Consider the following 12,449-nt stretch of genomic DNA (forward strand, 5'->3'; position numbering starts at 1 on the left):
TGGAAATTATTATACTGAAATGAAGCTGGAACTTAGTTTTCCATCTGGATTTCAGAAGTATCTTGACAGAAACAGAGCCCAAACAGATGGTCCTGGCTCCTAGGCAAGCTAAGGATGAGCAAGTAACCCAATGACACTGAGGCCTGCACATGGTGATCTACCAAACAGGAAGCACCAAAAGGCCATTTGCTTGTTTTCGAAAGGTTTTGCCAGACCCATTGGCAGGAACCAGCTCCAGATTGTGTGGGTTTGAAGCACAATCCCATCCCAAAATTATGGCAGCACGCTCCATCTCAGACTTAAGAAAGTCTTGGAGGACGTGTCTGTGCTACGCTGACTCGAGAGGTTGAGGCACACAGATGTGCTGCCCTGTGCAGCTCTGTCATCAGGTCAGAACGGCAACAATTTAAGATGAAAAAAATCACAAATCTACAGGACTCCAAGAAGGGGAGGAGGAAAAAATCAGGTAGAAGACAGCTCGTTCCTGCAGAGATAGCCTGAAAGGGGCCAAGATGTCTATCTCACGGAGTCGTGCCAGCAGCAGCCTTGGTGCTGATCCTTTCCCTTCAGCTTGTACAGCACAGTGGAAAGCCTCTGTTGTCCAAGCTGAAGAAATCAGATCCCACTTTGGGAAAGAAGTATTCCTAGGAATTCCTGGCTGGGAGGCTACAGGTATTGCGCGTGGCACAGGTTTCCTCTGGCAGCCACACAAGCACCGCCACAGCCCACGCCAGCACAGAGGGTTGAGAGCCTCACCTATACAACCCATGGCTTTTCATCAGAGTGCAAAGAGAAATTTAAAGCCTTTAGAAAAACCAGGATGCGCTACAAGGAAACGCATCAGCATTTCCCTTTAAAGCCTCTGTTAGTAATTCAGACGCTACAGAACCGCTGGAGCAGCTACTGCACCTGGTGTTTCAGCCTGCCCTGTTTGCAGGCATTCTCACGGAGCGGGATGTCAGCTGCCAGACACTTCTCACTTCTACACTTTGGCATAACACGGATCAGTCTGTAACCATTCCTTTAGCCAAGCAGAGCATGCAGCACGCAGTCGCCCTCTGTATTTCAGTGGGTGCCAAAGGCCAAGTTCTCAGTTTGCGTAAAGCAGCACGGCTCCATAGGAGCTACAGCAATTTGCATCAGAAGAGGAACTAGCCCCACATCCTCCCCACTTCCCCGTGGAAAGCCAGGGGTGGGAGCGATGAATGACAGCCACTGACCCAGCTGTAGAGATGGGATGTGCAGTAAGCATCTGCATGACTTCCCCAAATATAAAAATATACCAGTATAAATGCAATACCACAGACCCTCACAGCCCACGCTATAAGACAGCTCAGACCTGGCTGAAGTTAGCAAAGGAGACAGAAGTGTCTGTACCACAGTCCTATCAGCATTTCAGTTCTTCTAACAGTGACAACTTAGTGTTAATTGAGTAGCTTTCTCTGCCAGAGCCAACTTAGGAAACACACTGCGTTGCATGGAACTGTCATCTTTGTGTGTGGATGGAAGAAAGAAGCATTTCCCAGTGAGACTGGCTATTTTACCACCTTTGCAGCTTTCCTGATGGCAGTTATCTACTACTGCCATTATTCACAGATGACCCAGAAAGGACTCACGTGAGTATCTCCTTACTGGGTACCGGAAAAAATGGAATGGCAGTAACAACAGGAAGGCTTCAAAGCAGCCACTGTTACAGTCATCTGTCTCGCTACACTGCACAAACAAGCCGTGCTCAGTCAGCTTCACCTTTGCAATGCCTGTCTGGCTTCACTATGCACACAGTACCCAAGTGGACCTTGTGGTCTTAAAAGGATGGTGAAGTAGCCAGTAGCAAGTCCTAACTATGAGTTTCTTGCACTACCAGCAACGCCAAGAGTAGGCTGCAAGAAGGAGATTAAGCCTATCTGGATCAAACGAGAGGTTTTCAGGAGAGCTCTGCAGGGACTTAACCCTGAGCCCAAATCAATGGCAATGTTCTTCCAGTTTCAATGGAAGCAGAGTTAGGTCCAAACTGAACACATCTTAAAATACTGCTTCCCATCTGACTGCCCACAGGTATACTTGGTTACTACTGAAGTAGCTGAAATCTCAGAGCATTGGAGGGTAGAGAATTATACTCCTAGCATACAAATATAAAATAGTAGAAAACAGTGCTATTGTGTTTATTAAAACATATGGGCTTTTTGCAGCTTATTATGTCAACTCGATACAAGTACAAATGCCATTTACCTGCAATTACGGTACCGTAGCAGTTGCTAAGAAAAACTTCTTGACTTCAAAGCAAGCTTCAAAGCATTCTCTTTTGGCACTAAGATTTCCACATAAAAATAACACGGTGGTTTTGGTTTCTGATCTACCTCTACTTACAACTATAACCTTAAAGAATGGGAACTGGGGGCTACTGCTGGGTGAGAGGAAGGACGGGTAGAGACCCCTTTTTAATTTTGGCTCAGACAGATAAATCTGCATCCAGAACATCCCAGAGCTGTTCCAGAAGATGCTGGGCAGAACACAGGTCATCACCATTTGATTGCTCTCCCATTCTGGTCAGATTTTGGCAAGATTTGAAGACACTCCTCCAGAGAAAAATTAAGATCATATCCCTGGCCCACCCTTTAGAAAAAATATTTTATTTGACCAGTCTGATAAAAGCCCAGTTTCCAGTCTGGTAATGGGAAAAAGCAAATACAGACATGCAGCAAGAAAGAAAAAAACAACCCCCCCAAATTGTAATAAGCCCTACAAAGGATGTGGGTGACATCCGCTTACTTTTTCTTGTCCTTGTCTTTCTTGGTTTGTTGAGAACCTGCCTGCTGAGCCTGTGACTGTAATAGCTGAGCTGCTGCCTTCTTCTTTTGAAAGTTGTTCAGCTCTTCCTCAAGCTCCTTCTTTTTGTCTTCCACTTTTTTCTTCTCCTCTTGGTGAGTCCTCTTTAGATGATCAAACTTTTCATGAAGCTGCCAGGACAGAGACAATAAATTGGAGGAGAAAAGGAGAACGTTTTACCCCAGCTACAGAAGACGATGCCCAAAGCAGTCCCACCAGCGCTGGGGGTCTGATAACAAGTCACTGATCCAGGCACATCAGCCCTTACAAGAAAAGCTCTACAATTACCACAAGCACAGACAGTGAGACTTCAGTTTTTGCAGGAACTCAACAGCTACATTTCCAAGCGTCGTGTTCTGCTCCTCATTGTTCTGTACCTACCAGACTCTCTCTTTGCTTGTGCAAAGCAAGAAAACACAGCCAGTCAGGACGATAACCCTACCTGGGGCTTTCTCTGCCTCTCCTTGAGGCAGATGTGTGATCAATGATGTGATGGGATCACACCATAAGCCCATGGCAGGGCTGAGTCAACATCTGCTCCCTGAAAACTCTTTATGACAGGCAAGGTGCTTTTCAGGTTTGATATTGGAATCAAAGTGCCTGTGTTCTCAGGACTCCCTTGGAAGAAGCCCAGCTCAAACCCTCACACAACATCCTTTTGAGTTAGAACATACTCACATCTTTCTCAGCTTCTTTCAATTCCGCTTCCTTTTCTTTCACTCTCATGACGAACATCTGCCTCATTTCATCCTCCTTCTTCTGGAGTTCGCCCAGGAATTCGTTCCTCTTTGCTTCATAAGTCTCTTGGAGACTGTGAAAACACAGAAAAAAAAAACACCCAGTCAGAACTGTGTTTCATGCAGAGTCAGGAGTTTCATCATATTTTCACAACACGTCACCAGGGGTCCCTGACTCACAGGAATGGCATGAACACCTCCACCAAAACCAGTCCTAGCTTCCTAGATGGCAGCATTGGTCAGGGGGTCAAACTGGCAAGCAAAAATGAGCACACTCAAGGATCCTGTAAGTCACTTAACAGTCAGGAAGTCTGTCCTTCAAAATAAGCAGTCACTGTGGAATCACCTACAACAATCCCTGATGCTTGCACGCCTTGATACGTGCCTGATTCACGTCTCCTCGCTTCTCACACTCTTTGTCCTGAATCTCACTGGAAGTGTAAGGTTGGTGGAGCAGAGACAGGCATATCACAGAGCAAAACCTGGCTTTGTGTAGCTCGTTAAGCAGGACATTGACATGAAGCAAAATTAATTGTCACTACTTTTTACTAATGGATTCAGACCAGGAGCCTTATTTAGAAAAAGCCAACTTGGGACACCTCTCTTTCTCCTCTAGCTGTCAAGGGAGAACAAACACCTTGCAAATGAGAGGCAGTGTTCCTGCACTGAATTACCACACCACTGGATTCTTTCATATCTTTATTCCTCCTCTATTTCCTTGCATTCCTTTATTTCCCCAACACTGAGGTACCACAGCAAGTATTGGGACACCAAATATGCTGTCCACGCACCTCTGAGATTTTCAGAGCCGTGAGGAACTCTAGATGCCAAATTCCTTTTCATTTTATTCCTTAAATGGGTTTGGATATTTCTGCCACGATGATAGTGTGAGAATGATAACTATTTCCCCAGGAAGCTTCTCTGAAACTCTCTTTTTTAAACGAAAACTCCACTGCAATCAGAGACATGCATTGCATGCATGCACCTAAGGAACACATTAGCCACTGGGCCAGTGGGATGTCTTCATCCCATTGATGCCTGGGTTTTGTCTTCCCTAGCTTGTAGCTGTAATTTTGTTATTTTTCCTATGAGCTGGGGAACAAAACTAGGCACAAAGACAGAAGTCTTGGGCTTAACGCTGTTAACTGATGGGTACTTTGATTCGCTCCTAAAAATCTTAGCAGAGAGACTGCCCAGAGCTTTCTTGCACAGCATTATCCACCCTGGAGCAATCGCTCAATCCCAGCTGACCACAACAGCTTCTCACACATTGAATGAAAACCACTTACTGTAAAATCACAAACATCTTTTCATGTGAGAGCAGAGCAGGAGGCATCTTTGGATTCTCGGCTGAATTAAGAGCCACTCCATTCGCAGCAGATAGAGATCAGGACATAAGAATTGAAGCCTCCCTAATACTCGTTCTTGGACTTAATCCTCTGACTGTGGAAAATAACATCTCAATTCATAGACCCTTCTGAAGGATGTGGCGTAGGAAAACCCCAAGTGCTGATTGATATTTACTGTTCAGTGTGCAAAAATGGGATCTGCAATTCGCGACACGTTATCCTAGGGAGCAGCAGAGCCTTACGGACTGAACTGGAAAGCTCTCCCTACTGCTAATTGTATCCTGCACTGCCAACAACTTTTTGCAAAGCTCATTTCCAACAATGCAGTGCCAGGTGATGTGCAAGCAGGGAAAGGCTCGCAAGGAGCCCAGCTTCAGTGCTCATCCCAACCTTCTTCTTAAACACTTGCCATTAACCTCAGGCTAGAAAACCAAATTCTCTATTGAAGCTACTTTGACTTCCAGAGGAGCCAAGTTCACAGAGAAACTGGCCCAGCAACTCCAGGCTGCATTTCAAAAAACTCTTGTAAGTCCCAAGGGAATAACAGTTCAAATCAACTGGGAACGCTACAACTTCTCACAGACAAAGATGACACGGGAATTTGCTTTTTAAGTACACAAACATATGTTCCAAGAGTATCTGGATTTCCCAACAAACACACCCCACACTAAAGGATGACCTTGTAAATGCTTTGCCAGCTTCCTTTTCGCAACCGCCCACTCATCGCCATCAGTTGGCTGCCCGGCTCCCTCTGAGGTTTACAAAGGGCTTTCCAGAGCAGACTGGCTGAAGAGCAATTGTCCACTCAGCTCCCAGCACCCAGACACAGGGCAAAGGCATGCTTTTGATCACCAGTCTCAAGAAGAACAGAGAGAACCAAAGATGCTGTTTTCCTCATTTCAAATATACACTGGCCTCAGTGAAACAGCTTGGGTTCATGGGTTTTGTTTGTTTATTGGAGAGGGGGAGGAAGCAGCCCGAGTGAACTGCTCTGAACAAGCACGTACCAGATGGAGAAATTCTGTACATTTTCATTTCCTTTCTACTTATAGCTTGGTCAAAAGAGGCCTCGTGTACAGGAAGTAATGGAAATTCCTCAGATTCCTGGAAGGGAAGGGCTGAGTCCGTCTTAAGCCATTGCTCTCCAGAAAGGAAATCCAATAAAGCTTCACACTTGGGCTTCGTAACAGAACTGGGCTTGACTGATTTCAGCACAATTTCTCCACGACAGAAGAAATGCAGCTGCATAATCTCAGCAAGCCACAAATCAACCCCCTAACCAAAGCAAACTCAGTGCTGTGGCACAGGCCACACTCTGCTGTTTTCCAGCAACAGGAATACACGTACACTGTTTTTCCCCAGTGAACATCAGAGACAAATCATGTCTGTCTGTGGTGATCTGCATTGGCTACCATCTCAGGGACTGGCACGTCACCTCCTGACATGTACGTGCATTACAGAGACAAATTGATATCAACGCAAAGACGCGTGTGTAATCCTGACTGCACTCCCTTGGGGCAGAGCAGCGTGGGATGCTGCTAAGGCAGAGGGTGCAATTATTGGGAAAAAAGTGGGGAGGCACAGGAAACAGAGGAAGAAAACAAACATTTGCTCCCAAATTCCCACACAGCTGTCATCCCTGGCTAATGACTTGGACTTCCAACCAACAAAGCTGTCAGTGACGGTACAAACTGTATCTAGCAATAAAACAAACCTAAAGCATCAGACCATGGTACTGTCTTCACACCGCACCTCGGACTAGCTGAGGAAGACTCCAGGAGAGTCAACAAGGACATTAACCCCAGGATCTTCCCTTTGGTAATCAGTTCATATCTCAATGTATGAATCGCATTCATCTCAGAAAGGATAAAGCCAAAATACAGCTACCGTACCTGGCCCTGACTCTTGGCAGAGTGAGCTGGCAGCTAGAAAGTTGTGTCTTCTTTAGAGGAGGAAAGGGGCCATTAAAATATCACCTGACCACCTCAAAACTTGCCCTTCTTCCAGGGAAAAAGCCTCAGGAGGAACTTCCAAAGCGATTAACAAGTGCTCGGCTCAACAGACTCACCAGCTCTCCAGGAAGCTCATGGTACTGCCAGCAGGAAGACGAGCGTAAGCGTTACTGAAGACTGGACAGTTCACAGGGTTTTAGGAAAGCAACAGCAAAACTGAGAAAGATCAGCTTTGCAATCCCCAGAAGAGCTTCTTCTAGCTTGAAAATGACAGCTCGCCAAGAATGTTAACTGATGTTAAATGTTCCTAATCAGGCCTGCCTATAAGCCCTGATTGCTGACCACCTCCAACTCTCTTACCGTGTGTTACAAAAACATGCCCACTTCCACATTGCTGAGAACACAATGAAACCAGGAAACAGAAACAATCCTCTTGGCAGGCTCTGCATCACAGCAGCCTCTCTGCCCTGCAGAGCAGCGGACGGTTTCAAATATCAGCTTACGAAGATCAGTGAGAAACTGATTCCCACGAGAGGAGCATTTAGAAATCATTTCTTTCAAAGCTTCTCAATACTGGCTGACCAACAGCAGGTAGGAGATAGACTGAGGGGCCTTGCAAGTGATAGCCAGCAGCTTACATTTGATGCAGCTGAGCAAAGGGTGCAAAGAAGGCTGATACAACTTACGCAACAGTGCAGATAGACCTGTGGGCATATACTTCTTCCTCCTACGTTCCTAGGATGCAAGTTGATCTGAAATGGGTCATATCCTACTCTCAAAACGCATTGCCTTCAAGCATCCAGGTGACATCTTGCAAGCTCTAGAAAGCATGTATACCCCTCCTATGTGGTTGCAGACATTTTCAAAATAGTAAGGCAAGAACTGGCTTTGTCAACCACCCAAGCTTTTCCTGTGTTGCTCCAGCACAAATCCTAGGCCATGAGGGCAGGACTGCACTGCGCAAAGTTTTACTCCCCAGTCACACTTCAGATCTCAGCTGCACCTACTGACCGTGGCTACTCCTCCTCTGGTCAATGCAAACACCGGGAATCCAAAACCTCCCAGCTCTCTGGCTGTACAAGACCCGATTTACACTTGCCTACCTGAAAGGCTTGCTGTCTGGATCTGTGTCCTTGAATCCCATTTCTTCTAGCTTGCAGCGCCTGTACAGCTCGTAGTGTCGGGTGTGTGTCTGCTCTCTCAAGTCCTCCATGTTCACTCGGATCAGCATCTCCCGCAGCTTCACAAAGTCACAGTGATTTTCATTTTCAACTGCAAAGACAGGCCATCCACAGAGAGAACGTTAAATCCAGCAGCCAAGTTTCCTTGGAATCACAGAATTATTAAGGTCGGGAGAGACCTCCACAATCATCCCATCCAACTGTTGAACCATTCCCACCATGCTCACTAAATTACGTCCCTCAGCACCATATCTCTGCATTTCTTCACTACCTCCAGGGACAGTGCCTCCTCCCGGGGCAACCTGTTCCAATGCATTACCAGTCCTTCTGAGAAGAAATCCTTCCTAATATTCAAGCCAAATATCCCCTGGTGCAACTTATAGCCATTACCTCTCGTCCTTGTCCTTTCTCCGGTTCCACGTGCATTTCTTCACTAGCAAGGTGATGATATAATCCCTCTGCACGCAGGATTGTGCTTGCCACTCAAACCCACTCTAACTGTGAGTCACCAAGAGAGGTCATGGCAGGCAGCCAGAAAGTCTCGGCTTGTGGCTTTTGGGAAAGCAAGAATATAAGACTACCCCACCAGAGATGCTCTTTCCGTGGCAGCTGACCTTACAGAGGAGCCCTACACCTCTGCTTCTGGGGCTGAGAGCGTGGCAGCTCACAAGTACAGTAGAACGCGGGCTCTCATAACCATTTCTATGCGCAACAGGGTCTGGCATGCCCCACTCAGCTCCTGGCAAAGCAAGCAGCTCAGCCTCCAAGGGGTCTGCAACCAGAGAGCTGCATGCTTCAGTGCAGCAAATAGTTTGAGTATTCTGAAAAACAAGGGATGGAAGTTCTCTTTTTAGCATCCAATAGCAAGCAGCAAGCAGTTCTGCTGCTGGCTTTCCAGCATGCCCTTGGGGACCCAGCAGAGAACTCCAGCTGCTCCCCTTCAGATCAGAGCAGCTGTCTCACTGGAAAGGGGCAATTCAGTGCCAGATCTTCAAAGTCCCTCTGGTGCCCAGATAGATCTCTTAGACTATCTGCTCTTAGTTCCTGGGAACAGCAAGAACCCAGCAGGATACATGTCAAGTACAAGACTTAGCAAACAGAGCTTCTTTCCTAACTGTCAGCTATTCCCAGAATTACCCTCTGGCCCACACAGCCATAGACAATAAATCCAAGGCTGCCTCAGCTTGTGTTACTGAAGAAAAAACAGGGTGAGTTTTGCAGAATTGTTCTGTGGATGCTCCCCTGCAGCTCGCTGGGCCATTCTCCAGTTGCATATGCAGCTAAAACCACCAACAGACCACCATGGTCTCAACCCTCTAATTCCCAGCACCAGCTGGGAGAGTGAGGGCCAGCTCTAAGAGAGTTTTGGGACAGTCTGGGCTGCAAACAACCTGAGCTGAACTCTGCTCTCAGTTGACTTTATGAGGCATTGCATACTTAAGCTGCATGTCCATGTATTAGAATACCAGGCAAGACATACCAAGCAGTCATTATTGGATTGGTTCTGCTCCTACTTGAAGGAAGCTGGTAGGGCACAGCATCTGCTCCGCTCCCTGGAAACCCCCTCTAGCTATATGTTTTTATTTTGCCTTGTGTACAAAGTCCAAACCATTCAGTTGCCCAGACCTTCCCCATTGCTCATGCTTCATTACTGGCAGAAAAGCACACAGAAGAGAGGACAATTTATGTTTTCATTTCAGAAGTCGGTTATTTAACATCTCCTAGTAGGGTTACCCCGTTCTTCCCTAAAGCAAGTGGCCAGGCTGAATCCCACCCATCCCCAGGTCACAAAGCCCTGTTTTTAAGGAGAAGCCTTAGAGCAGCAATCTCACTTTCCCAAGATGATTAGGGGCATCCAGAGATCAATGCACCTTTCCTTAGAATGAGACAAAATGACAAGGACTTCTCTGTGCTTTCGGTACATACCCTGGACAACACCCCAGGGGTACTGCCTGGCTTTTGCCATCTTGTTGCCAATCTTCACTTCTTCAGTGCTGCCAACTACGGCAAATGGAAGGTGGACCTGGGGAGCAAAGGGACAATGAGGTTAGGGATCTCCTGTGATGCACTGACAGGGATTGTTTCTGAAGAAAGCTGTTTACTGCGGCAGCTGTGCTGGATTTAAGTTACTTAAGTCCCTTTACAATTCAACCGGTGTTTTAGAAAGAGCAACAAGACGGTCTTGATTAGAAACCTGCTCAGACCTCAAGTCCCAGACTCTGAATTCCTAAAAATACATAAAGTGCACATATTTTACACATAATTACAATACACAGCCATGTTTAGCACAGAAAAAGACAAACTTCAGTTGAATTTGAACCCTAAGAAAAAACAGTAAAAAAGACAAAAAGGAAATAACACACATCCTCCCAAGCAAGGTAGGCTAAAAATTCAGCGAGGTTCTGCCGCTTGAAATAATTGTTAATGCTTCCTCTTCAAAAGGACAAAACTGTGAGCAAGGGGAAGAGTCTATGCGACCCAGCCCAGGGCTGACACGTGTGAGTCACCAAGCACTGCTGCATCCCAGTCTCTCTGCGGGTGTGGCGGCAGCGCTTTGGGATCTGCTCCCAGAAGCACAGCTGCTGCCAGCAGGGAGCTCGCCTCTCCCGCCAGCTCAGCCCGCAGTGCTCTCCTATCCAAAGAGCATCCAAAGGGGCTGGGTATGAGCTCCAGGCGTGGTGCCTCAGCGGCCAGGTTGTGGTCTCAGGCTGGGCAGGAAGGGGAAAAGCCAAGCTCCAGAGGATGTGATTAACTGGCAAAGGAGTTTCCCTGCAGAGGAAAACAGCACACACTAAACGCCTGGGCAGAAGTACATCCCTTCTCTGCGCCAGCTTCCCCCTGCTGCAAGCACAACACTGATGGGGAAAAGGGGGAGACAATGCAGAGATTTGGAGAGGGCCTGATATACATGTGGAAATCGCCTGTCTGTAGGCAGCTGTGCAGGGAACTCCCACATGTCTTCAAGTTACAAGGAAACGGCTTAATTGTGACACCTCTATTCCCCGTGAAATGCTGATAGCAACTCAATCTTCTGCTCACTCACAGTCCTGCTCACATTAGATGAACTTACTTTGGGACCAGCACATCCCTTTGGGTGTTACTTGCCTTGCTAAAGACACCCAATGGCCCTCTGAGCCCTGCAGTGATGGCGTGGCACTGCCAGAAACCTGGGGCCCGCATTCTTCCCCTTGCACTCCAGTCAGACCCATGGCAAACTGTTGTTTCTCAGTATAAAACCCACTAAAACGCTCACTTAACCCCAGCCTTGTCTGCCCTCAGTTCCCACTGCTACTGCTGGAGGAAAGGGAAGGAAATGAAAGCCAGAGCCCATGCCACTGATGGCTGCTGGCCTTACCAAAAGCTGGAACATCAATGGCAGCCCTGCTCTCAATGGAAAGCAAAACAAAGGCAGAAGTAATTCACCCCACCAAGCACCAAGTGGTCACTGGGGACAGGAAACCCAAACCTCAGCCCTCTGCTTGACTGCTCCAGGCCTTGCCTCTCATCCTCTTCCTTCCCTGAGATAGGAACACTGTGAGACGGGGAGGATGTGAAAAATGCTCAGAGGAGAATTGCTTGGCAGACAAAGAAGTGTCGCGTCAGGCAGCCCAAATATCTCCTGTGCCAAAAGCCTTCTGGCCAGCCTGGTTTCTGTGCTCAGACCACAGTTCTAAAGCCAAAAGAGAGATAGTGTAATGTGCCCAGCCCTTGGGGATGGCCCTGCAGAAAGCAAGGGGAGCAAAACTCAAAGAAAGACATACACTCATTGTGGCATTGATCTCGGCCACTGTCTCTTCATCTGTTGGGAACTGGTAGATCTGGACGCCGTTGCTGACCAGCTCGCTCATGATTTTACTCTTGAACTTGTGCAACTCGTTTTTTGCAATGGTGTCGGCCTTGGCAATGATGGGGATGATGTTCACCTGCAAGACAAGGACAGTACTGCACACAATGCACCATGAGGAGAGTACAGGGAAGCGCGCGCGTCCTGCAGCAATAGCCCCAGCAGTGACACCAGCTGCCACCAATCCAGCAGAAGACTTTCCCGTGGCAGCTATCAGACTCAGGATATTCAGGCAGCAGCAATTATGGCCTTAAAAAGAAGTCAAATGCAATTTGGCAACATGCTATTTCCTGTCTCTCTCATATTCCCCTCTTCATCCAAATCGGCTGGACAGGAAATGCTGTCACAGACTATTGCAAGCTGTTCCAAAGAAAAGGAAATCACCATCTAGGCACTTCTCTGAGCCACAGCAGGCTGGGTGGCTGTGACACACTCAGACAACAGCCTCCCACAGGAGCTTACTTGGGTGCTGCCATCAGGGACATGTGGGCACACCATGGGGCTCCTGTCCCACCACAGCAGGATGGGAGCTAGAAGTAACAGAGGTCTGCTTCTCCACC

The 12,449-nt window shown here is 47.4% G+C and overlaps 1 protein-coding gene across 3 annotated transcripts in view; it reads right to left on the reverse strand.

Annotated features, from left to right (window-relative positions):
* Window positions 1–12,449, reverse strand: part of SEPTIN11 (septin 11) — a 53,275-nt gene that overhangs the window by 9,002 nt on the left and 31,824 nt on the right. For all 3 annotated transcript variants that reach the window (XM_420591.8, XM_004941161.5, XM_040699718.2), the window contains exons 5-9: window positions 11,807–11,968; window positions 9,972–10,068; window positions 7,968–8,136; window positions 3,505–3,637; window positions 2,770–2,957 (exon numbers count right to left, since the gene is read on the reverse strand). In XM_420591.8, the coding sequence (XP_420591.4) occupies window positions 2,770–2,957; window positions 3,505–3,637; window positions 7,968–8,136; window positions 9,972–10,068; window positions 11,807–11,968 (749 nt within the window). The remainder of the gene's footprint in view (window positions 1–2,769; window positions 2,958–3,504; window positions 3,638–7,967; window positions 8,137–9,971; window positions 10,069–11,806; window positions 11,969–12,449) is intronic.

The sequence above is a fragment of the Gallus gallus genome, chromosome 4 (genome assembly GCF_016699485.2).
Source record: "Gallus gallus isolate bGalGal1 chromosome 4, bGalGal1.mat.broiler.GRCg7b, whole genome shotgun sequence".
Taxonomy (NCBI): domain Eukaryota; kingdom Metazoa; phylum Chordata; class Aves; order Galliformes; family Phasianidae; genus Gallus; species Gallus gallus.